The sequence below is a fragment of the Microcebus murinus genome, chromosome 23 (assembly GCF_040939455.1).
Source record: "Microcebus murinus isolate Inina chromosome 23, M.murinus_Inina_mat1.0, whole genome shotgun sequence".
NCBI classification, from domain to species: domain Eukaryota; kingdom Metazoa; phylum Chordata; class Mammalia; order Primates; family Cheirogaleidae; genus Microcebus; species Microcebus murinus.
In genome coordinates this window covers 13,380,498-13,407,443 of record NC_134126.1, presented here as the reverse complement: position 1 = coordinate 13,407,443, position 26,946 = coordinate 13,380,498, and the positions used below count along the sequence as shown (strand labels likewise).

Here is a 26,946-nt window from a genome sequence, read left to right as displayed (position 1 = left end):
TGAGGAAGCACCTTCTCCCATCCGTATGTAACATATTGCAAATTCCTTGGTCACCACAGACCTCTGGCATCTGACTTTTGGCAGTGATTGAAGGCTTCCTGGTGGCTGAGAGATGTGTAGGAGGTATGGCTATTGGGCAGTGATTCTCAATGGGGCAGTTTTGTCCTCGAGAGATCATTTGGCAATGTCCGAAGACATTTTGGTTGTCTGAACTTGGTAGGGGAATGCTACTGGCATCTGGGGGAAGAGGCCAAAAATGCCACAGAACATCCTAGAATGCACAAGACAGCTCCCTCCCCTGCAACAAAGAATGATCTGACCTTAAATGTCAATAGTGCCTAGGTGAGAAACCCTGCTCATATATAGTGTTGAGCTTGTAGTTCTCAAGTGAAAACTGTCTTTGTTTATGAATACTTAATATATATAAAAATAGAAGCATGCATATTTGGAGATTTATTTATTTCCCTTCTTATGATTAGGTGAATCAAATGCTGAGGTGGTCCAGAACCAGCTACACGGGAAGTGGAAGGCCCGGATAAGGAGATGGAGAACTCGGTCACTTTACCTCTCTTAGTTTCAGTTTCTTCACCTGAAAAACGAGTGCTTAGAATATATGCTCTCTGAGGTCATTTCAAGTTCAGTGATGTCTAAGATAAAATTTAGTTAGCTTTGCTTTATCTTTTAAAAAATGAAAATGAGTATCCAAAACAGAAACAGCTATGGGCCAAATACTATATTGAACTTTTGAGAAGTACTTTTGACCACTTTTCTCTGCTGGAAAGACCAGTTTTGATAAAACAAAAAAAAAAAAAACCAGACAGACATTGATTGCTTATTATTAGTGATGACATCACGAGTGCTTGCTGAGATCCCCGAAGAGCTGACCTAAAGCATTGTCTTGTTGGGATACAGCGGCGAGGAGTGGCAAAGTGCCTATTGCCTTCCTTTGCTGTGAATCTGTTCTCTTGTGATTTCAGGTGGGAAACGGACAGCAGGAATCCAGTGACATTCTAAGAAGTAAACATCTTGTTTTAGGGCAGTTGGCTTCAGTTTTGCAGACCTTGGTAGAGGTGGGGGTGGGGAAAAGGAATCAGTATTGGGTTTAACCATGAACAGAAAAATGCTCAAATATTATTTGGTTTTTCAGTTTTTGCTGTAAAGTGAAGAGCAACCCTACATTTTACACAGGCTCCCAAGTACCAAGTTAATGGGCTTTCCTGTATTTCTATAGTAGATATGGATCTAAACCTTTCAGAGGGCAAAAAAACTCTAAAGAAGGAAAATGTGGAAATACAGACAAAGCATTCAAGATGAAAGATTGGTTTGTGGTGTCTTGGACCACAACTGATGAGTGTTCTTCATGCATTTAAAAAAGTATCAGATTGAGCAGTGACTCCCACATGCAGAGCACAGTACTTGTAATTCGAGTCCCGAGTGTGGCTGGTTCAGGCTTTGTACAATATTGGGACCCTTTACAATTATCTGGCTAAAACAAGAATGTTCTCTGTTGCAAAGAATTCGACTTTCAAAGCTTCTACACATTGGAATCTTTGCTACACTTTGATTTCTGATGTTAGGGTCAGACTAATATATATAACAAGGTGTGCCTTGTTTATTTATAGGATCCCTAAACTGGGCCACTATTTAGGAATCAGGAAACTCACTTCCTATTACAGAAGAAAACACTTCTGCCCACATTCATTCCACCTGTGCCCTTTTCCTCCTTCCTACTATCATTTTTACATGACAAAATGTCATCTTTTAGAATAATAAAAATTGAACCAGATAGAAAAAGGACACTTCCCAGAGGGTGGATTTATTTTAATCATCGAATTCAGAAGTGATGATAATGTAAATAAGAGATGTTAACCATACAGAGCTTTTACACCATGAATCTGCATTCTCTGAAATGTACATGAGATTATGATATCTCTCTCTATCTCTCTGTCTCTCTCTCTCCATATATACACACACACATAAAGAGATTTAAAGAGATTTAAAACTCCTCAGGAAACGATGCTTTATTTCTTTCCTTTAATGACTTATTATAATGTTGAAATAGCTTCTGTTTCCTTTTCTTTAATTGAATCTCATCACTTTCCTTCTGGAATGCCAAGTTTTGCTTTCTTAAACTCTCTAACGTAGTTGAAATCGTTCTCTTTTCATTTTCACACATTCAGATGATACGAATTTCATTCTTGTAATCTTTTCCCAGAAGTTGTGAATAGTGACACCAGATTTCAGTCAGTGGTAGAGGGTCGTGTGAATAGTCATAATCTAAGGCATTGGAGACATTTTAAAGAATAAGAAGGAGAGTTAAAGTTGGCTGTGATTCTTTAATGCATGAGACACTTTTTAGTGGAAAACATTAAAAAATCTCTCCAGAGAGTTTGCAATCAACCTTCATTCCAGCAAATTGAAATACTCTAAGAATGCAAGCCTGAGGAAGAGTGAGACCCCATCTCTACAAAAAATAGAAAAATTAGCTGGGCATCATGGTGCACACCTGTAGTCCCAGCTTCTTGGGAGGCTGAGGCAGCAGGATCCCTGAGCCCAGGAGTTGGAGGTTATAGTGAGCTATGATCATGCCACTATGATCATGCTCTAGCCGGGCAACAGAGTTTGAGACCCAGTCTCAAAAAAACAAAAAACAAAAAGAGAGAATGTAATTGAAATTAATCTGAGTGATTATAACAAAAATAGGAAAAAGGATGGGTAAAGAACAGAGCAAAACCAAGATTTAAAACTCCAAATTTAGAAGAATCAAAGGTTTTAATGTGAAAGGAATATTTGTTAAAAGTAAAACGAAATAGAGAAATAATATGCCACATAAAAGAGTTTAGTATTGTCTTTAAAATATCCATACAAGAGTACACTGTGCACCATTCAGGTGATGGGTACGCTAAAAGTGCAGACTTCATCACTATACAATACATCCATGTAACAAAACTGTAATGTATCCCCTAAATTTATTGACATGAAAAATAATAATAAAATAAAATGCCCATACAGGACAAAGAAAAATAAAAACTGTAGTTTTAAAAGTCATTAAAATTCTGAACCAAAACTTTGCATTTTAGCAATGTGGGTAGAAAGCTCCCAAGCAGAAATTGATGTTCTAGTAATTGCAGAAGAATAAAATAGCATCAGTAATCAGTGATTCAAAAAGAAGAAAATTCAGTCATACGAATGTGTCCTCAGCTTTTGTACATGTTAGAGAAACAGATGTCATGAGCAGACAATCTGTTGCTTGATTCACCCTGCAGCATTGTAGACCAGGAGATGATGATACCTCACCACTATGTGGCCTACACTTTGTGGTGTGCTTACTTCATGCAAGGCCTTCTGCTAGGCACTTTATATTTGTATCTTCTTTCACCGTCCCAAATATGCTGGGCTATTGTCCTTACTTTATAGGGGTATAAATTGAAACTTCAGAGAAGATGTATACTTTGACTAAGATCAAGCAGCTGGTTAACTGACAGGGCTGGTATTTGAATTCAGGTCTAGCTAACTCTAAGCCTTAGGCTTCCCACCCAGAGTTTTATTCTCAGCCCTGTCATTTAAAATAGAGCATTGAGCTCTCTGGGGCTCATGATCCCCACATATTTACCTTTATCTATATCAAGATAATAAGACCACTGGAGTACAAGAAGAGCTAGATGATAGTGTCACTGTTGTGACTAATGTTTTAGATCGTTATTATTTTGAGATCTTTTAATTTGGCATGATTTCCTTTAATCTGTGCTGTTTTGCCTGGCTATTGCTTTATAATGGAATGAACACCCTGAATAAGGTCCCCAAACAGCTGTTAGAAATGTTTAAGTTAGACTTGCTTCTTAGGGAAGGAGATCTGCTGAAGGATGAGAGGAAGGAATAGCAAATTATTTAGGTTCATCAAATGAAAACCTGCTTCCTGTTCTTGGTGCCTTGTAGCATCTGTCATTACCAGCGGAAATGGCATTCTAATGGTGACAACTATAGAAGGCCTCAGCATTTTTTTTCAATAGAGGCCTATTTATAACATGAAAACTCCCTTCTTTGACTGTGGGGAATTGGAGAATGAATTATTGAGGTCCCTGAAAGATAATTTTGGTGAGTGGAATGTTCTTTTCTAATAATAGCTAGAATTTATTGACCACTTAGTAGGAATAGTCCTTGTGTTAAGAACTGTCTATACTTATTATATTCTCATAATGACTCTATATTATTATTCCCATTTTACAGATGAGGAACCTGGGACATACAGAGGTTAAGGAACATGGGACACAGTGAAAAAGTAAAAGAACTGGGATTTAAGCACAGCCTCTATGCTATGTGGTCTCTACTTTTTCTCTGATAAAAATGAAACTATTTCTCCTACAGACTTAGTTTGGGAATGAAAGATAGGTGTGTAAGTAACCTTGACTTTGGGTAGTTAGTTTCAGGCTCAGCTCATCCTACTCTTTGCCTTCTCCCACTCATATTTACTCTGTATTTCTGCGTGTCTTCCTGTCACAATTTTTTTCTTCCTCCTCCTTGCCTTGGAGCCTTTTTCTTCTTTGCAGCCTCATGGCCCCTGCCCTATCCTTGCCTTCTGGTGCTCAGCTGTGATTCTGGCTTGGCTTTCATTTGTTTCCCTGGCCCTCCCTCAAGCCCTCTTTCAGTTTCCCAGTATTCTCATCCCTATTGAGCACTAGTACCACACTGTGACAGTGGAAAGTACATGAAGGCAATGCAGGATGACCTTGAGAAGTCCAGATAATGATGTTTCCATCCTTTCCAGAAAAAAAAAAAAAAAGAAAACAACCTCTGTATTTTCCTTTGTTCTTTCTCATTAGGAAAATCATCTAGCTGGAGGTCTCAGAGGCAGACTCTATCTGGCAACCTTCCCTGAAACAGAGGAAAACCATTCTGTGGTTAAGAAAACAAGGTAGAAGGTCCAGCTCAGAGTCAGTGTCAAGGTTGACTTAGCCTTCATTCCCTGAAGGACAACGTGCATTAGATCCCACCCTGAGTGCTTGGCAAAAGTCACAAGCCACATTGCTTGAAAGGCCCACCCTCTGCATAGATCTTCTTACCTTTCATTATCTACAGTGAGGAGAAGAAGATCCAGTTCTTGGAAAATGTTCCAAAATAGAAAAATATTTTGCTGCTTTTGAAAAATGGTTCCATGTCTTATCTTCTGATGCTGATGAAGTACAATAAATTATTATCTCAAATAGATTTCTAGGGAGGGAAAAGAGCTCTAGATGGACAAGGGTTATTCTTTTCGTCTTGGTTATCCTATTTCTAGGCTTAGAGGTTACACATCACGAGAGAGATGACTTCATACCTAGAAAAATTCTTTATTCAACATTTTACCAATTCTAGAGTAATTTTGCCACTTACGGAATTTTAACATGATTTAATACATTTACCTGAAATCTCTGCATTCATTAGAAATCTGTGGTTTGAGTGTAACTGCTGCCTAAGTGCTCGCCTCAGCCCTCCTCTGCGCTGCATGCCTGAAGGTCCCCAGGGGAGCTAGAAGTTTTGTACTATTTCCTCGTATCTCTCAGCCAAGGCATCTGTCCAATACCTTCTAACCAGGTGTTATTAAGTTTGATTTCTAGTTGGCTGAGAAATCAATATAGCAAATTTCACCCTGCTCCATTCCTCCCTTCTCTTTCTATTTTGCAGTTACACAGGTCTTCAAGACCCTCAAAAGTGTTTTGCCCTCTCTCTTCAGGACCTTTGCCTCGTCCTTGCCCCAGAGTTTTCATCCCACTGCTCCTCCTGTCCTTAAGGTCTCAGCTTTAACATTATTTCCTCAAGGAGACGTTCCCTGCAGCCCCGACAAGTTCAGTCCCTCGGAAGTTAAATGCTTTCCTGAGACCCTCGACTATCCTGTTGTGATGCATGTTGCATAGTTTTTGTGAATATGGAAAGTAACAGGCACGCAGTAAATATTACTTTAATTAGTGAGTTAATTCTCCCCTGGGGGTCTGTTTTCTTAGAAGGAAAAGTCTTAGAAGCTACATCAGGACATGTCACAAGTTAGCTTCTGAGCTCGTCTTCCCCTAAAGACCTTTGCTGTAGGTTGGAAAAGGCTCACATTCTACGGAGTTTTGTATGTTGCCAAGAATGCCTGAGATAGGAAACACAATCTTGGTGGTCCCCTCTTCTGTCAAGTGTGGCCTCCGGCCCTAGCCCCCTACCTAACATGCTTACACGGATTTATACCTCCCCTGGCTGGGGAGATTTGCTCTGTAACCCACCATAGGTTATTTCGGAAAAGGAGGCCACGAACTGGCGTTCCTTCTGATTGAGGTTAGATTGTGTCACAAACTTAATCTTTCCATTTGCTTTCAGAAATCACTTCTGTCCTTACAAGTCATTCAGGAATCATCTCTTGCAGTTAGTACTACAATTTGATGTCTTTGAATTGATTGTCCTAGAAAGGATACCTCAGGGTGTGTGTGTCCACACAGTGTTTGTTCACAGCAGTTGTCTTGTTCCAGCAGGCCAAAGCCACATGTGTTGTAGCATGGTGTGTATTTTACGTTGTGCTTTCTTTCTGTAATAGGTGGCAGATTCTTTGAGTTGATTTTCATAAATGCTGATTGGTTTTCTCTGAGCCATTTTACCTTTTTCAATCCCTTCCTTCTGTGACTTTTGGCAAGTAGTTGTAAGACTGTTAACAATTATGTTTCTCTCCAGGTATCTCAGAATGTCCTTGTTAATATTATGTCATTTGAAATCACAACTGATCAGTGTCAGGTGGATGAAGACAGGTATTATTATGTCTCTTCTCCAAATAGGGGTCAGTGGGGTTAACTGACCTATCCAAGATCCTTTAGTTCCCAGGTGGCACAGCTAGGATGAGGGATTAGGTGTTACTTCTCCAGGTCTCCAAGCCTCCTTCTTGTCCTATGTACAGAGCCAGTGGCTTCTCTAATGTCACAGATAGATCTTTCCTGTAAGTTTGTGACTTCAGGCCAGGATTTCCTCTCACTGTTAAGGTTCTATATGTCCTCCCACTCAATTTTGATCAGTATATAAGTTAGATTTTAGGAGTGGAGAGCCAGGGGTGGGTAAGACAGAAAAGCCACTGGCGAGTAATCCTGTTTTTTCCATCCTGATTTTGTGATGTTGCTTTCCTTTTTGAAATCGTAAAAGTTTCGCATTTGTGTCTGCTTCTTAGTCGATCGAGAACAGAAAGTTTCTTCCCTGGCCTGGCACACATAGAGCCTGTGTGAGCTTTGGGCCTGTGTCCAGGACTTCCCAGCAAGCCTCGCTCCGGCACGCTGACGGGCAGTCTGCTGATTAGGAGGGCAGGGGCTGCCTCCTGTTGTGTTGTGCCGTTTGTGTATGTCTTTCCCTTCTTCTGTTTCTTCTCCCTCCTCCCCTTCATTTATTTCTTTTTTTGTGTGAAAATGCCTATTCTGGCTAATTCATTGTCCAGGTTTGTGGTGACCTTTCAAAGCCTTAGGCTAAGCTGCCGGAAGGTCACCATCACAAAGGGTAAAATGCGTAGATTACCAGAGCTAGCCAGAAACATCAGACTGAGGAGGACAAAATGTGCCCCTGAGGGCAAGTCGGATCTGGACGAAGGTCCCTGTTCAGAACTCCCCAGCTTTCCATGGAAGTAAGTTCCGGGTAATGCGCCCCACAGAAATACTCACACCAGTGTGCAGAGATGGAAACAAGGGTCCACAGTTTACCATTGTTTGTAATTGTGAGAACCTGAAAAACAAATTTATCTGCCTAGATATTAGAAGAATACTTAATTAACTGGTGCATCTGTGCGGTGGAACACTATGTGATTGTGAGAAACAGGGAAGTAAATCTAGAGGTAGTGAATGGAGAGGTGTCTGTAACATACTGTTCAGTGCAAAAAACCCATGTTGATTTATATATGCATATTATATACATTTAAATGTGTATACATATCACAGAAAAGTTTAGAAGGATATACTCTGAACTGGTAACAGAAGGTCACTGGTAGCAGAATGAGTTTAGAATGAAGGGGGAGAGTAGATATTTTGCTTTTTTAGTCTTTATGCTTTTATAAAATTTACTTTTTTGCAATAAATAATGAGTTTTGTCATTTTAAAATTAACAATCATGGGCGGTTAAGGAATAAATGACAATAATACTTTCACCTGTGATTTTGGATTTATCTCTGGGTGTCCTTTTAAGTTACGAATCACTGAAAGGTCATTAGGTTGCTTGTCTCATCATTAGGCTGATGCTCTTTGTGACTTTTGTGTGCTACGAATTATCTGTTTTTCCATTAGTGTCATCAGAAGAGTATCTTCTCACTGAAATATTAAGAAATACTAATTGAGTTGTGGCATTAATTAGATTAATTCATCTCTCTTTCGAGAAGTGTAAAACTGTTCTTCTGTCACAGGCGACCTCATGTGGGCAATGTTCGGTTTTCCAGCGCCCTAGTCTGTTACCCTACTTGTGTGCCCACCACAGTTTTGGGCTCAATGCCCAATAAAGAAGGGAAATTAGTCATAGAAAAAAATCATATTCCTTATGAAAATGAAGAATTCAAGTGCCACTTCATCATTTTCCTCTTTAATTCATGATACTTGGTTTTAGTGAAGAAAGGAGAAATAATGGATGCTATGTGTGGGCCCTCAAAAGGTAAAAGTCCATTGATTTTATTTTACTCATGTTTTCAATTAATCTCAGAGCCCAGATTAATTTCTTTGAGCTTTCTGGAAGGAAATGAAATTTTTGTTGAGAATTTTATTGAATGTGGACTAAAGATTTGGAGAGTATTAATTATTTCTATGACTTTTATTTGATGGTTTTATATCATCTACCTTAGATGTAGATAATTAAATATTATGGTTCTAAATGGCTTAATGTCCACATTAGTGAAACAATGATGTACACAGGAGTGAAAACAGTTAATGCATTTATTTCCTTCTGTCTGTACTTCATTTCCAAAAGTGAAGTGTTCGATTGGCTTTAGTCGTACTTATGCCCTGATCGTAGTCCAGCTCTTTTCTTTGGCATGAAATCGAGATGTGAGAGTTGGACACACCTGTGAAAGCCCAGCCTGCAATTTCACATGTGTGTGTAATAAGAACTTTTAGTCTCGTTATAGTTTGCTAATTAAACAATTTGCTTGAAGTATAATGAGATGATAATGATAATTTTAAATTTTGCTAAAAAATGTTTTTAGCTGAAAAATTTTGGTCAGTTAGGTCTGTAGCTGGGGTATTGTATCTGTAAATAAAACATGGGTGGATTAATTTATAGTCCCTGTCGTCTTCTCCCACCGTCATCATCAAATATGTCTGGGTTGTGGGGGTGGCTGGTTGCTAGCGAGGCAAAGTACTCTGTTCTCAATGAGACACAGCCCAGGGTGTGCCTGACTCAGAAGTGTTGGTAAAGTGTTTGAATATGTAACATAGAATAACAGCACTCAAAACATTTTATCCTTTTTCCCAATCAGCTGTCTGTCTCTTCCCTTGAGTGAGGGACCGCCACTCACCTGAAGATGACATGCTTGTGTTATAAGTAACATGCCTGGAAGGAGACGTGTACACACAACGACCCTGTCTTTTTGTGCCCTGGGTCCTTGTTTCAGCCAAGGTGCACTCTGCATATGACCCACAGAGCCATCAAAAGATATAGCCTTCACTGTGCTTTTGCTTGTCAGGTTTTTCTCCTTTATCTTTCAGAGACCTAACTTCTCTACCTACTATTTCTCCCTCTTGAAACATATCCTCCTCATTGTAATTTGAGAAACAAAAAATATTATGAGGGCATTCTTGGTGCTTATGCTGAAATCCTGATCATTTTTGTAAAATTAAATTTATGCATGTGTCTTTCAAACCCAGGCACTTCCTTTCATCAGATGGATTTCTGGCCTAATGGCAGTCAGTTATTTCCTAAAGTAAAATATAACAATGTGGTAGTATGGTAGATTTTGGAGTCTCTTGTTTGAGCATAATCCCACTGTGTACAGAGTGCTTTGAAGTTGCTTCAGGACCTGCTAAATCTTCTTCTGCATGTCTTTTTCTGCCAGTATTGTTTTTCCAAAGTTTAGGTTTCTTTTTTTTTAAGTAAAACCTCATTGTTGATTCCTACTCCTCCCCACTGCCCAGCCACCACTTAAAATAATAAAGTGTAGTCAGCTTGTTCTCAAGTGCTTTAAATTCATGGGTGCTTCTAGGAATGTGTGGATAAATTACCTGTGGATAAATTGACCACCTACCCAGGTTTTCCTGGGGCACGCCTGGATGAGTCCTGGTGTCCAGAACTTGCTTGTGGGTGCCCAGGACTTGCTCGTGAGTCTGCATGACCAGTTGAGTGCAGTGACTCTCCATCTCTCTTTCTCAGTGCAATTGCTTCGATACTAAGAGCCTGGCTTGACCAATGTGCAGAAGATTTCCGAGAGCCCCCTCACTTCCCTTGCTTGCAGAAACTTCTGGATTATCTAAAACGGATGATGCCAGGCTCCGACCCAGAGAGAAGAGCACAAAATCTTCTTGAGCAATTTCAGAAGCAAGAAGTGGAAAATGACAGTAAGTACTTGTTTGCTCACAGGGAAAAGGCTAGATTCTGATTCTCCAACTTCTGTGTTAGAGAGATGCTTTCCCTAGACTGGCTGAATAGGAAACCTTGGTATCCTCAAAAGGACAAGCTGCTGGAGGATTGGTGTGGGTGTAATCTCAAGGTTATTGAAGTGCTAATTATAGAGCCTAGAGTTTTAGAGCAAAGAAGGAAATTTTTCAAGACTACCTGATCTGGCTCCCTCATTTTATAGATGAGGAACTAAATTCTGGCTCAGAGAAGTTAAGTAATTTCCTGGGGTTTCTTCTGTTACCAAGAAGAAGAGGGTCTCCTTGATGATTTTTTATTTTTCCTCATCAACATGTACCATGCTGAACCTGAGCTTGCGTTCTATTATCTGCCTAATTGCTCCTTCCAACAAATGTAAACCCATCACAACCACCCCATCCAGCAGGCAAGGAATTAAATTCTGATCTTGTCCTCCCCCAAACTCGGAAAAGGTGCTCCTCCTTTGGCACAGAAAGCATCACTGTACTGTGTCCCAGGCCAGCACAGATTACCAGCATTTAGCATCTCTAATGGCGTCATCAAGGGAAGTTTCTGTGGCTGTTTTCTCCTATTTGAGGTATTGATCGCCTGTTTTCAAGGACAAAGGAAGGGCCACCACTGTAGGTCGTGGGTGCTTGGAACTAACTGGCTCTGAAGGAAGTCAGAAAGAGGTTAGGACAGGCTTCCAGTGTGATGTTGTCCCCTCACTGGGTGCTGGGTGACGGCCGCCATGGCGGCTGACCCACTTGGAGCTTCTGACGGGCATTTCCGAGAAGGGCTGCCCGACTTCCTCGGTGAGGGAAAGGAAACGTTCCTCGGCACCGTCAAGGGAAGCTGCATCAGCTCCAAAGAAAATAGCCTTAGATTCCAAACAATACCTGCTGAATTTTTTATGTATGGGGGACCAGAGAGAGGGAAATGCAGTTGCATCACTGGAAGCTGACTGCCAAATGCTCTGTATCTCAGATGATTTCATCTGCTGGGAATGCCTGCATACCAGGGGCACTCCTCCAGCTGGGGACCTCGGCTGGCTCGCTCTGCTCCCTTCGGGGCCTGTGCACCCGCCTGGCTTTGTGCTGGAGTGGCAAATGCTGCATTGGAGCCCAGCTCTCCCCATGGGGGCTGCCCCTGGCTCTGTGCCTAATTGGAGAACCGGTGGGACCAGTCGGCCATTGTTCCCAGCCCAGGGACTGGAAGGCAGAGCTCATTTGGCAGGCCTAGGCAGGGGAGAGGAAGATTGCCTGGGTTCTCATGTGCTTATTTCACCCAGTCTTACACCAGCAAAGGCAACAAGCTCTCCAGTTTGTTTTTCAAAAGTAACATTGTGCTTCCAGTTTATACTTACCTCTGGGAGAGAATCAAAAGCAGAAAACAGTGACGTCATGGCTATGCCTTAGAGAGAAAGCACCATGACGTCTTCATTAGACACATATTGGGCTGCTAAGAGCGTTTGTTGAATGAATGAATGAGGGTCAAGCCTTAGTACATACATACCCTTCTTAGCTGAAGTGGGTCAGCCTCTGCTTTGCACGGTGATCAGGATGTATTTATAGAGTTGCTGTCAAGAAGGTTGAGAGGCCCATTATGAACCTTTGTTTGAGATCCCAAATTTCATATTCCTCCATGGAATGAGAGAGCATACCAGAGTTGTGTGGAGGAAAAGTGGTGAAATTGGATTGCTCAAAATCCTCCATGTCACAGGGTTTAGGCTTCCTTTAGCTTGTACGTGCCTTGTCTCAGACTCTGGGGGTAGGAGTTGGGATTATATATCCCAACCTCATTCACATCTAGACCCTCAAGTCCAGGGCAAGGGGTCATCCTTCAATCACATACCTGCCACCAGAGTAGGCAGTTGTCCACCTGTTGTCCTGACAGGGGAAGTGGTATAGGGTCCACTCTCAGCAACCCCTTTCCCCTATAAAATTTTTAAAAAGACACCTGACTTGGTTCAAGATGCCTAAAAGGCTCTTATTCTACAACGAAAGAGAGAAAAGGCTTAAAATATAAACATTCTGGGGGAGTACTAGCACACCAATGCACATTGCTGGTAAGATGTAACTGATTGTAACTAGATTTTTTCCCCTGAGAACAGGTTTGACAGGAAGAGAGCAGAGAGCGTGAGGGAGGATGAGTTTGGAAAGTGCGGAAAGTTCCAGGGCAGGCAGGCTGGGGGGTCCAGTCAGAAAAGCTTCATCAAATTTCAGCCCTTCCAAATGGAGACTGGCAGGCCCTTCGGCCTTTTATTCGGAGTCCTGGGTAGTGATTTTCTCTTACTTCTTAAGGCTGTGCCCTGTGTAATTTGCTGTGATGATCTTGTCTATAATAAGGTTCAGTTGAATTTAGTTTAAGGCTGTTCTTCTGCTTCATGCGTTCTCAACATTAGGTGGAAGTTAAAAGCTACCCTGAACATTTTGAGAATTCTGAGACTTCATGGCATTTCTGACTTCAAAATGACCCATTCATTCTACTTGCCCAAAGCCTGACCCGCCTTCGTGCTCAGTCCTGCCAGGCCTCTGATTATAAGTGGCCCAGCATTTAAGAATTGCACGGTGTAGTTTAGGAATTAGTTGGATTAGTCCTGGAGCAGCTCAGTTTGAGGGAGCCCAAGATGAGGGTCACCCCCAAACATAAGCCCAGATTTTCTTCTCTAGACTTTGCCTACCCTGGCTCTGTCCTTGGCGCAGGAACCAGTAGTTTGTCAAAGTGACAACACAAGGCCTCCAAACTTAATAAAGAATTTAAGAATACGCAGAGATTGGGAAGACCTCCATTTCACTCAGACTCACTGTGCTTGTTCTCTTCCTATGAGTTCTTTGGAGGATCAGCCTTCTTCCTGAATGGAAGAAGTCTAATTTGACTCTCTAAGCAAGATCATATACACTGGCACCAAATTACTAATTCTTTCCATATGTGAACAGATGGGCTTCTCAACACCATCTCCTTCAGCCTGGAAGAGGAAGAGGAACTGGAGGGTGGAGGGTCAGCAGAATTCACGTGCTTCTCAGAAGATCTCGTGGCAGAGCAGCTGACCTACATGGACGCAGTACGTCTTCTCTTTGTGTCTCAAATGTGCTTCCACTTAAAACATGGGGGAGTAACTACTGGTAGCCCAGAGAGGGCAGTGGGGTTATGTGATTTAAGTCTTTTTGAATACTTGAGAGAGGCTGTGCGTGTAAATGCAGAGTTAAGATGAATCAATCATCTGAATAATTCAGGCCTAAGCTCTTCTTGCAATTCTAGGTGAAGGTGCTTTTTATTTGGAGCTCAAGACACAGAGAGAAATAAGAATTCTAATCCTAAGTGAAACAAAATCTACCCTGTTCCATGGGTATTTTTCTCCCTTTACACTCATAAATATTTCAAGATCTGAGCTATTTATTTGGAGGATTGTAAAGGGGTCAAAGTATAAATTAGGATAAAATAAATTCGCTGAATCCACATGTGACTGTATCTGGCAGCTCATTTCCACGTGTGCTTCCTGCACTTTAGAAGTTTGCATATTTTTGTTAGCTGTACATATTTGATTGTGCCAGTCACATTTCATAGCTCAGTGTTAGCTGGTAAATACCAGTTAAAGAAAAGAAGACTCTTAGGAATTGTCACAATGGCATTAGCTCTTTTGCACCACCACTTTTGAAAAAGCAGTGGAGAAAGTGGCAGTTTTCATCTAATGAATATGCAAAGAAAGCATCAGAAGTAAAGCAGATACTCTATATAAAGCATATGCTGGTGTTTTTTTCTTTTATACAACCACCTACACATCTTACATTGAATTGTACAAATGAGAGTCTGATTTGTTCAACATTTTTTTTTGTTGTTCCACAACTTGTAGCATAAGAGAAAGATAGAAAACTTCTCTGGTTACTACTTTAGGAAAAGACCTGGAAATAAGGCTTTCGATCCCTCTTTCTTCCTTTTACTGTGTGACATTGGATAATTTTTCCTTTTGTATGCTTCTTACCATTTTAAAGAATGTGAAACAGTGGCATTGATGAATGTAGCATGCACTGCCCTTCTGTGGGTCACTTTTCAGGCAGTCAGTGAGCATCTGTTTGCATTGTGGACAGTTTCTGATTGTGAGTGCCCAGGATGCACTATGGGTATGATTCTGTGCTAAAAAGAACCTTCACCCCCCCCTTTTTGTAGTAGTAGTAATATAGCTTTTACCCAGCTTTCCTTGCAAGACAGAAAAGTCAAAATGTTTTTAGTCATTTAAATTTTCTTTTGTTCATTGTGTTCTATTTGTTCAGTTGAGCAGATTTAAAAAGATCATGTAGGCTTTTATGATCCACTAGTATGTTAATTATTTACTTTTGTCTGTTGAAATGGACACCATGAGGCTAATCAAGTAGAAAAGGATTATTTGTTTATTCACAAAATACCAGTTTACAGATGACCCAAATGACATGCTTTGCCATATGAAATGTCTGCATTATCCTTAAAGTTGATTCCTCTTTTGTTCTAGCAACTATTCAAGAAAGTAGTGCCTCACCACTGCCTGGGCTGCATTTGGTCTCGAAGGGATAAGAAGGAGAACAAACATTTGGCTCCTACGATCCGTGCCACCATCTCTCAGTTTAATACACTCACCAAATGTGTGGTCAGCACCATCCTGGGGGGCAAAGAACTCAAAACTCAGCAAAGAGCCAAAATCATCGAGAAGTGGATTAACATTGCTCATGTAATTGTCTTTTACAGAATATTCTTTGTATTCAGCTAGAGATTGTTCCATCGCTTTTTTAAAAAATGGTTTAGCTATTTGATTGAATAGGCAGTCAGAAGATGAAATGTGAGGGCCCACTGGGTTTTTGTTGTTCCAAAGTAAGGAAAATTGCCTTTTTAAACTTGGACCTTATTTATTTTCCTCTTAAAAAAATTGATCTTCTGCTCACTTCTTTTCACTTGTGGGACACCACACTGTTGCTTCTCCAGGGTGACACATTCTGTCTGGTTTTTGATTCGTGTTCACCCCAGACTGAGTGTGAATCCCTGCACCATGTTCAATAATTATAAATGGATGGTCTGCGTGTCAACCAGACCGCTCTTCAACCCAGAATGATTGCCCATGCATTCTTCCAGTACCCGGAAGCATTACATCTTCTGCAGATTTGTAGAGCTGGTATCTTTTCAGAATCCTTAATCTCTTTTCTAAAGGACTGAGACACTTAGAGAAATCTTCAGAAAGGCCTCAGACCTTCCCTGGAAGGAAGGAGTTTATTCCTAGTCCTGAGTTACATTCTCCTGAGTGTTGGAGTCTAGTCTCTTGGGTCAGCTGCTTACATGCCATATGACCTCCACTTAGGAATGAGAAAATATGAACAGTGTTCAGTCAGTTGGTCACTAAATATTTTGTGAGCTCCTAATGTGAATAAGCTACAGTATTATATACTTTAGGGTTATACCAGGATAGAACACAATTATTTGGTCCTATAGGAACCTGTAGTCAAAGAAGGAAGCTAAGACATAACTGGAATTATCTTATCCTGGGCAGTAGGGCCATATGAGATGAGTGCTCTAAAAGTGGAGGAGAGAAATTACTTCTGATTGGGGGGATCAAGGAGGCTTCATGGATGTGGTGGCATTTGAATTTAGCTTTGAATAATAGGATTTTCGGTATTTGAAGATTAGAGAAGGTATTTTTTTTCTAAGCAGAAGAAATTACATCAACAAGATGATGATTTTAAAAAATAATTATATGTATATATCTTATTGGCTTGTTTTCTGGCATATGTGGCTCAACCCTCAATGAGAACACATTTTTTTATTTTTTGAGACAGAGTCTTACTCTGTTGCCCTGGCTAGAGTGCCGTGGCATCAGCCTAGCTCACAGCAACCTCAAACTCCTGGGCTCAAGCAATCCTTCTGCCTCAGCCTCTCAAGTAGCTGGGACTACAGGCATGTGCCACCATGCCCAGCTAATTTTTCTATATATTTTTAGTTGGCCAATTAATTTGCTTCTATTTTTAGTAGAGATGGGGTTTCGAACTCCTGACCTCGAGAGATCCTCCCACCTCAGCCTCCCAGAGTGCTAGGATTACAGGTGTGAGCCACCATGCCTAGCCCACATTTTGTTTTATATCCCATTAGGTATATTTTTTTATTCCCCTATTTATAGGGTTTAATGCCTAAGCCTTTCACATTCTTCTTAGTTGTCTTTGATTAATGAGCAAAAATGTAATCATGCCAGAGAATTTGTTTTGTTTTGAGTTTTTAGGTAGCCTATTATTAAAAACGTTTTAGTATATGGAAAAAATGAGCAAGAAACAAAGAGTATAAGTTGCTTAAGGCACTTATATTTGTCCTATTGTAAACTAACCTTATTTTTCAACAATTAAGAGCTATAAAGAGGTTCTTATAAAGTATGTATGATATAGCATGGACTTTCTGTCTTCTTAAAATGATAAATTATTTTTTGCCATAAATGCCATAGCATGTCTACAAACCATTCTATTTCCATCCATTCAACTACTTAGAAAGTCTATAGCAAGAATATAGCATCTGTGTATATGACACAGTGTGGCTCAAACAGTATTTTTTGGTCCAAATTGAATATAAATTGTGCATTTGTGTGATAATAAGAAATACAAGTTGAATAATTTGAAGTATATTCCAAATTCCATGGCATGTGATGAAAAACCAAGGGTCCTTAATCTTGGTGATACAGTTTTTAAGTATTATGTTCTGTTTTTTGCAATTGTATAGGGCAACTTAATAAAATAATGAAACTCACAGGTGGTTTACTGCAAAGATTTATTTTATTTTTCCTTCATTTATCACAGTCAATTTCCATTGAAAGAATGTTTGAAAAAGTATAACAGTTTCACATGCAGAAAATTTTTCTGACCTAATATGAATATATTTTCTTGGCCTTCCTTTAGTGTCACATTTTTCCTTTTGCATCACATCTCCTGGAAGATGCCTCCATATCTAGAAATGGGACCAAATGCCTTTAGTACTCCTTTAAACCTTTAGTTTAAACCTCTTTATGGATAATGTATTCCATATGTTTATTACAGTTTGCATGATATATCTGTGCCTGAGTTCCTTTTTTTTAATTGCAATGCTTCCTCATTTTTAGAGCATGTCTTTTGAATTCTGAACCTTTGTTGAACTGTGCTCTCATAGGCTTTGTTTCTAGACTACAATTCAGAGCCTGCCTTTCATTTCTTTTTTCTTTGTTCTTTTCTTTTTCTCTCTTTCTCTCTTTCTCTCTTTCTCTCTTTCTCTCTTTCTCTCTTTCTTCTCTCTCTCTTTCTTTCTTTCTTTCTTTCTTTCTTTCTTTCTTTCTTTCTTTCTTTCTTTCTTTCTTCTCTTTCTCTCTTTCTCTCTTTCTCTCTTTCTCTCTTTCTCTCTTTCTCTCTTTCTCTCTTTCTCTCTTTCTCTCTTTCTCTCTCTCTCTCTCTCTCTTTCTCTCTCTCTCTCTCTTTCTCTCTCTTTCTCTCTCTTTCTCTCTCTTTCTCTCTTTCTCTCTTTCTCTCTTTCTCTCTTTCTCTCTCTCTCTCTCTCTCTCTCTCTCTCTCTCTTTCTCTCTCTCTCTCTTTCTCTCTCTCTCTCTTTCTCTCTCTCTCTCTTTCTCTCTTTCTCTCTTTCTCTCTTTCTCTCTTTCTCCTCTTTCTTTCTTTCTTTCTTTCTTTCTTCCTCTTTCTTAATAAGGGGAGGACATTGAGGCATTTACAAAGAGTGGACATGACTTTTATAAAGTACTTTGGCATTTAGTGTAAAGAAAATGTTTGAGGGTTTGTTTGGCATAGTTTTCCATAGCCAGATTTTGGCACGCTAAATTAGAGAATGCTGTTTTTCCTTCATATTCAGGATTAACATTACTTTGTGAAATGGTCCTTGAAGCAATTTGCACTTATGCCCAACCACTCAGGGACTTCTTACCCCAGATGTTCTGCACAAAGGCAGACACGTGCTCATATGCTATGCTCAGTTGTAAACAATAGATCTATTGCCTCCCACATGCCTATATATGAAGCATCTCCTTTGATACAAAGCATAGTCCACACTCACTTTGTTGCCACCTTCCCCATGCCAGCTAAGACTGGGACCCTCTCCCTGACTGTCTTGCTGTCCCTGCTGTTCATTCAGCAGGACTTTGACTCCAAGGCCACCGACTACTCGTGCTATTGGCTCCGTATAGTAGCTTAAATTTAAGGAAGGAGTCTCTCTCTTTACCTAGAAAATGGTGTCCAGCATGTTTCCTGTTCTCTTTCTATTTTTTTAAACACTGCCAAAATGAATTTTATTTTAAAAGGCTAAGTTATTTTGGAAACATTGAAGCACCAAGGTGTTTCTGAATGTTTATGGTTGCAAGACAAGCCAATTTGAAACCAAATGAATGTGTATAAAAATATTCCCCCTTGGCTAAGAGCATAAAAGCCAAAGTTCAACTTGTGGTGAATTTTTATGGCCAAATTATATACACCTCTCTGGACAAAGGTTGGTCATGAGATGTTCGATACCATCTGACCTCAAAGTGGCTGCTGCACAGGTCAGTTTGTGGGTCTAAGGCAGATCTAGAGTGATCTTTCATGTGTATTTTTAGGGCATCTGTGTGCTCTCAGCAAAAGAAAGTTGCTTTCTCTCACATAGCTCTGTGGACTCACCTCCATTAGTGTTTTTACTAGGAAAGCTGGAAACTATAAAACTGTAACAACAACGCAAAAAAATATATTAAAGGGAGAAAAACAAGCACATGGTGCCAAAATCTATAAAGTGTTTCGATGACTGGGGTGGGAGGAAGGAGCCACTTTTTGATGTTCAGTATTTATACAGCTGCCTATTTAGTGGTAAGAATTCATAGCAGCTGTGATACCTCTAAAACAGGAAACCACCAAGTCACTGTAGTATTGATATTTAAATGCCTTTTATGTTTTAATCACTCCCTGTACAGGAATGTAGACTCCTGAAGAATTTTTCCTCCTTGAGGGCCATCGTTTCGGCACTGCAGTCTAATTCCATCTATCGGTTAAAAAAGACCTGGGCTGCCGTCCCAAAGTAAGTTCCCGAGAGCCTGCTCTCCTTCTCTGGCTGGGGTGATTCCTTGCTGTATTAGGGTTGGGTCCTCCCCTTCAAAGCTCATGTTACGTAACTGGAGAAACATATTTGAAATCCTCCATGTGTTCTGGGTAGGGTGCATCTTATACATAATCATCGATAAGTCTTGAGGCAAGGCGGCTGCAGGAATCAAACACATTCTAGGTATGCCAGAGCCGAGATTATTCACTTTGGGGATGACCTGAAAGATGTGCTTATTATCTGGGTTTTGAGGGCTAAGGTTGTGGAGTGATGAAGTTATAGTCATTTGCTGTTACTTCTGGTTAGTTTTCAGCCTCATTCCAGAGCTGTAAGCTACTCTGGCATTCCAGGGATCATATGTGCAGCTAGGATATTAGTTCTTGATGTTCAACAGGAAACTATTTAATAATCTCTTTCTGCTTTAGCATATTAAAAGCTATCTTAGTGATGTTGAAAACCTCTAAGTATTCCTTCCTAAGTACCTGATTGAAATTATTAGCTGGCCACATTCTAGGCTATTTTTAATTTCTTAGTGCAGACTTTAGAATAATTAACAACTTAATTTCCCCTTATTATTTCACTGCTGCTTCCATTTCCAGAACTTCACTTGTAGACCAGAGAACTTTTTGCAAAGGAGGGCGGGTCTGGGGTGGGGGTGGAGGCAGGAGTTCTGGTTTTGTGTTAGTATGATTTAGAGCCTGGGATTGTGTCTTAGGTACCAGCTAGACAAGCTACATTCAACAGGTCTACTCAGGTTTGAATTAGGAAGTCAGGCTGTATCAGGGGAAAATGTATGAATTCTGTCTAGTCTCTATCGTATGCTGTATAGTCAGTTTGAGTCAGAAGGGAGGCAGGGCTGCCCTGCCGGGATTGGTGGGTTTGTTCTCAGAGTGGAAGGTCTGGGTACGGTTTCATCATTCCACTCAGTCTTGGTTAAGCCCTAAAGGACTGATGCTGTTCAAATGTGCAAGAGACCCAGATTGGTAAACTAGAGTTTCATAAATTTGTGCTGAAAAACGAGTGCCACGGTACACAAGCCTGCTGATGAGCTCACATTCTTATTCAGGGGATTGTCTACATGGGAGATGTCAAATGATTTATTTGGTAATTCTGTGATGTGTAAAAAGAAAAAATTAAGGTGGATATTTATAATGCCTCATGGTACAGAGCTGTAGAAGCCACAGCTACTTGTACTCCAAAGCTCATGCTTTGTTTATGACACCATTACCTATCAGTAGAAAAACTGGAAGATAGGCTTTTCAAAGTCCAATGCAATTTTCTTGATCAGCACTCTTTTCTTAGGTTCTTTTTCGTCTCCATTATTTTTAATAATCTCTGCGTATATGAGAAATTAGTTGATTGATTTTCCTTTACACATATATCTTATGACAGGTAGGGGCAATATAAAATCCTCCTGTGATAGATCCTGGTAAAATACCATGGGAAAATCAGAAGCATAGAGCATCCTCATCCTCCACATCACCTCCTCCTTCCCTCATCACCCTCCCAACTGTGGTATCAAAAACAAAGGGATGGTCAGGTGTTAAAATGCAACCCTGCCTATTGCAACCTTGTCTGATTGCAGTGAAAGGTAATCGCATCTTTCATTGGTGGTTGATAAATAGAACATTAAAGAAAGTCACCTAGCCAACCTAGGATTTCTTCCACAGCAAGTTTGAGGCTAAAACACAAATAAAAACATTAATGATCTTACTCTCCTTGGTTGCCATGAGAAGGTCTGTTCTTCCAGATGGCTTTTATTTTATTTTATTTTATTTTATTTTATTTTATTTTATTTTATTTTATTGAGACAGAGTCTTGCTCTGTTGCTCAGGCTGGAGTTCAGTGGCAGGATTATAGCTCACTGTAGCCTCAAACTCCTGGGCTCAAGCGATTCTCCTGCCTTAGTCTTCTGAGTAGCTGGAACTACAGGCATGTGCCATCATGTCTGGCTTATTTTTCTTATTTTTTGTAGAGACAGGGTCTTGTTATGTTGCCCTGGCTGGTCTCAAACTCCTGGCCTCAAGTGATCCTCCTGCTTTAGCCTCCCAAAGTGCTGGGATTACAGGTGTGAACCACCCAGCTGGCTTTTTAAACTAACTATTTTTTTAAAAAACAAACAAAAACCCTTCTAAATCGCATTCTGTACAACATGAGTTTCTGGTTTGTTTCTTGGTTGGTTGGTTTATGTTTCAGCAGGGACACTACAGAAGTGTCACAGTTCCTTAGAGAAGACACTTCCATATCAGCTGTACATGTTCTCCATTGCTAAATTCAAGGGACAGGGTTAAGATATCTTATTTGGTTATCACTTTTCCCTATAATCCTTTTCATTTCTATCTTTCGGTAGACAGAAAAGACACTTATTTATTTCTCTTTATTTAGGGCCACATGTAATTAAGTTCTTAAGTCTTTTCTCCAAAATACAAATAGCTTTACTAGTTTTCTTTGTTAAAAGAGTAATATTACACTCATTGCAAAACAAACAGGCTCTTAGTAATGGCTTTTTCATGATAATGAAAATGCTGTGTTGTAATATTGCCTCTGTTAGTTTGCCTGCAGAGTCACCCACTCAGTAACTCAGAGGGCCTTGCAGAGAAAAGCGCGAGGCTCATGGAGCTGTAGTGTGCCAGAAAGGGGCAGGGGCAGAACAGGTGCTTTACATGTGATCCCACTGACTTTCAAGTAGTTCCATAAGGGGGCTGCGGTGCTTCCATTGTACGGACAAGAACACTGAGGCTCAGGAAAGTTAAGCAACCTGTCTGAGATCACTCTGGAAGTGAGTGGCAGAGTTGGGATTTGAACCCACCCCCCTGGCCACAGAGCCAGTCTCGGTTCCACCATTCTGCTCTGACACTGTAAGAACGCTGGTCTGTGATTCAGGAAATTTGGGTTTATCCCTACAAAACTCAGTAGTTACTAATGGACACTTGGGCAAATCCCTGGTCCTTGCATCTTCATCTCTAAAATTAGGGTCCAGGCAAGATGACCTTTCAGGTCCCGCTGGGCTCTGTGTGTGTCACTAACATAGTGTTTAATTTGCTGAATGGACCATGTCCCAGTTGGGACAGCTTGACGCCCCGACTGATGAATAACCCTTTTTTATGATTATAACATGAGTGGTTAGAAAATATACCCCTTTCACACAGGTGGCCATGTCTACCTTAAAAAAAAAGCCACCCTGCATAAGGAAATTCACTGGCTTCACTCGTGCTCACATGGCCCAGCAATCCTGAGAGCCATGCCGTCCCTTCCTAGATGTAGGTTCTGAGCACAGACAGCAGAGTTGAAGGTGTTGGGCTTTCCTAACTCTTCATTGCTAATATTCTCTTAATCCCTTTCCACAGGGACCGGATGCTGATGTTTGAAGAACTTTCAGATATCTTCTCGGACCATAATAACCATTTGACCAGCCGGGAACTACTGATGAAGGTGAGGCTCTTGGTGAGAAACTGGGTAGCACCGCTGATATCTCTGGAATCTATTCAAGGGAAGAGTCGCTTGAGAGCTCCTTAAATGCCTTCATTCCTGGCCCTCTCTGCCAGAGCCTAAAGTGACTAGAAAGTAGAATTTTTGATTTTTATGCAGAATATAAGAAACTTCAGAAAATTCAAAGTCCAGTTGAGCTCTCTCTTTCTACTCTTTTTAGCTTCCCTGTTATGCAAACATATTGTGAAACTTTAGTTCATACGTGTACCTCCTTAACAAGCCACTCTGCTGGCAGTTAGGTGGGTGAGAGGCCCTGGAATATTTCTTCTCAGCAAAACATCTCCTAGAATGACAGAGGCCAAGCCTGCAATTCCACATCATTTATTTGGACTAAATTGCACAATCTGTCAGTCAGCAATATTTATCAAACACCACATGAGTACTCACTTCTGAACTGCATGCTGGGTAGAAGTGTAGCTTGGTTCATTTTATTTCTCCAGACATCTGTTAAATGCCTGATTTTTGTAAAGCATTGAACCTGCCTCTAGAAATTTGAAGATAATTAACACAGACCCTGTTTCCCAGAGTTCACCTTCTACTTGGGGGCTATAGATACTAAACAACAAGAAGTAGTCAAGTAAAGACAATTAATAGGTTGGGAATAATCATGAGAGGAGAACTAACAGAGGCCAGACACAATCCTCACAGCATTTCTGTAAAGAGGATTTTATCATCGTGATTTTGCAGATAGCCAAGACTCAGAGAGGGAAGGAACATTTCCTAAGGCACAAAACTGATAAGTGGTAGAGCTAAAATGTCAGTCCAACCTGGGGAGACTCTGAAACCTGTGCTTTTACTACTAAGGCATAAAGCTATTTCTTCTGACCCTTTGGGAGTTGGGGGCAGGTTGGATCAGGTACAGCTTCATGGAGAAGGTAAATCAGTAATTGAACAAATATTGGTTAAGCACTCATTATGTGTGTGAAGGCAGTCTCTGATTTTAAGGAGATTACGGTCTCATGGGAGGGGTAGAAAAGTAGACATTTATGATGTGTCCTCTCATAAGTGCAATTAGAAGATGGAGTTTTTTGTATTTAATTTTCTATTCTGTAATTTGGAGACAATAATAGTATTTGGCCCATTGATGTCATAAAATTGTTTTGAAGATTGACTACAGTAAAACATTTGAAAGCACTATGCAAATGTAAGTTATCATTAGTATTTGGTGAGCTACATACTTATAAAACCAAAATATGCATAACCAACGAGAATGAATAGAATATAAGCTGCATATTCGAGCTTAAGGAGGACACTTGGAGTAGGAATGAAACTCAAGTGGAAGGGGGTTACTAATAAAAGGCAGATATCCAGGTGATCATTCTTAGGTTAGTCATTCCTGTAAGGGCATCTCTTAGGTCTTTATTCCTGTTCTCCTGAGTCCTACTCCTCCTTCATGTCTCAGTGTGGACCATTCTTCTAGAAGCCCTCCTTGCCACTCTGAGGTCTGATGAAGTACCTTCTCATGTGCCCCAGGAGAAGTCGCCATTCATCTGTGCTGGCACTGACCACAGGCTTTATCGGAACTGTCTGTGCACTTAATCTGTTTCCCTGCTGGCCTGTGAGCCTCTTCAGGCAAGGATCATATATACCTTTCTCACTTCTGTATCCCTAATGCTTCATGCAGCGCCTAGTGTGTAGGAAGTTTTCAGACACTGTTGTTTGCACAAATTGATGAATCTTATCATACATGTGACTTTAGCAATTTGCCCACCATGAGCCCTTCTTGGAGTAGATGCTATGAGCAGAGCAGTTTATGCTAACGTCTGACTTTGGATCTGGACTCCTGATTACCTATACACTAAACAATGAATGTTGAGATCGTGTTACTACTCTCTGCTTCACATCCCCCTGGATTTGCAGACTTTAAATGGAAACCCATCTGGCTGGAAGGAGATGACTTACTGGTCTCCCTGTCAGCAGTCTGAAGCTAGACTCACTGGAGCCACACGTTCAAATCCCAATAGCCCCGAGTCATCCTTCCAGAGGAGATAAATTGAATACTGTGTAGCACATTGCCTAGTGGCAGTCTTCTGGCTGAAACCTTAGAAGCAAAGCTATATCTAGACATTAAAGAGCCCATAAACCTTTCAATGTAGAAGTGACCCAAGTACTCTAAGTTAAATTTCTTATATATGGCTCAAATTCCAAAGAAATGAAAACCTTGGCTATGAATTCATGTGGTCTGTGCCTTATCATTAATGACAGTGGAATGCTTTGGTTAGTCCGTATATGTATGTAAGTCCCTTTCTAGTCATCTTTATTAATCATTCTTCATATGAAATGTATAATTCTGGGTGTTAATTCTTAGCACAGTTGTAAAAAAAAATGAAATCAAAGTACTTAGTTAGGTTCTCCAGAGAGAGCCACTTAGAAAAACTACTGGCCTCTGTTTGTAATATGTTATTCCTGGACTTATACTGATTTATAGTTGGGGAATCTTAGTTTTAAATGACCAAGCTTCTCTTCTACTTCCAGAAAGATGTAATGTGCCACTTACATAATATGGCCCCAGGTAACATAATTAGCAAAAATCTGCAGTTTTCCTTTTTATTGTTGGAAAAAATGTCTTTACTTCTTCTCAAAGATTATCTTAAACCTGTTATGTCCTTATGATTTCTGAAGCTTTAATTCTAAGTAGGTGAATTGTAGAGTCCACACATTTCAAAACCACAGGAAAGCAAAATACCACCAATTCCATAGTCCTTGTGACCTTTGGTGAGAATTTTCCCTGGTTGAATTGATATAAACAACTGTTAGAAAGCCCCAGAAATTCAGCCCTGGTGGAGATGTATGATCAGTGAAGCTCTAAAACATGCTTAATGCAAACTTGGAGCAAGAGGATTAGAACTATGACAGTTCTGAGCAATAATTATCAGTAGCTTTCAAGTTATAATTTAACCAATATTTATTGAGATGGATTTAGTGCCTAGTAGTCAAAGTCCTTCTAGACATCGTAGAAGAGGTCACTCTAAGGGCCAGGAACAGTATGGATGAGGGCAATTGAACTCTGCTAAATACAGAGGCAGAGTAAATGTGCAACTCAGCCAAGACATTTGCACTAGAGAGAGAGGGAGAGAGAAGGACAGTGGGAGAGAGGTGGAAGGAGACGAGAGGAAGTTGGAGAGAGAGAGATTTGGAAGTCATCAGACATAGGTGATGATTAAAGTCATGGGATTAGATAGTATTTCCAAAGATGTGAATGTAGTGAAAAACAAGAGAATGACTGATAGGAAGAAGAGTCACTAAGAGAATATGAGAATGAGCAGGAGAGGAGGTAGGAGGAGAGAGCCAGAGGAATGCAATCACAAAAGCCCGTGGGACGTTTCCAGAAGGTTCAAGGGATTAGTGTTGTGAGACATGGCAGAATAGGGGATTGGGGCCAAGGAAAGAAAAAACTGAAACTGCTGGATATGGCAAATGTAAGTGGATTTTCAGTTGACAGCTCATTTGGTAGAACTGGCCCTAGTCAGGTTTTTTAGTGCTCTAGCCAGAGATGGACTCTTCTCATGAAATCATGAAGTCATGAAATCAACAAGTATTTTTGCTTTGCATCTCAGGCACCTCAGGTCTTCATCTCTCCTACCAGTGAGGAGGTTGTCCTGTTTAAATATCCCTCCATCTATGTTAATCTGTGATTCTTAGGAGCGTTTAACTTTTCAGAAAGCCTTATTAAGAATTTTAGATATATCTACAATAATTTCCATCCATTATTCTTCTGTCTATGATTGAGAGACTGGAAGGAAAGCAGAAGGGCCTATATAGTGGAAAGAGGTGAGAACTTAAGTTAGACAGAATTGACTTCTCACTCCGGGCAGATTCTCAAGAATTTTGGATGACTCTCAGTTACCTAGCACAGGAAGTGGCACATCTTAGGCTACTTTCATT

The 26,946-nt window shown here is 40.4% G+C and overlaps 1 protein-coding gene across 3 annotated transcripts in view; it reads left to right on the top strand.

Annotated features, from left to right (window-relative positions):
* Nucleotides 1–26,946, top strand: part of RGL1 (ral guanine nucleotide dissociation stimulator like 1) — a 244,339-nt gene that overhangs the window by 187,793 nt on the left and 29,600 nt on the right. For all 3 annotated transcript variants that reach the window (XM_012736017.2, XM_012736000.2, XM_012736028.2), the window contains 5 exons: nt 10,330–10,514; nt 13,470–13,594; nt 15,017–15,232; nt 19,448–19,551; nt 22,920–23,004. In XM_012736017.2, the coding sequence (XP_012591471.1) occupies nt 10,330–10,514; nt 13,470–13,594; nt 15,017–15,232; nt 19,448–19,551; nt 22,920–23,004 (715 nt within the window). The remainder of the gene's footprint in view (nt 1–10,329; nt 10,515–13,469; nt 13,595–15,016; nt 15,233–19,447; nt 19,552–22,919; nt 23,005–26,946) is intronic.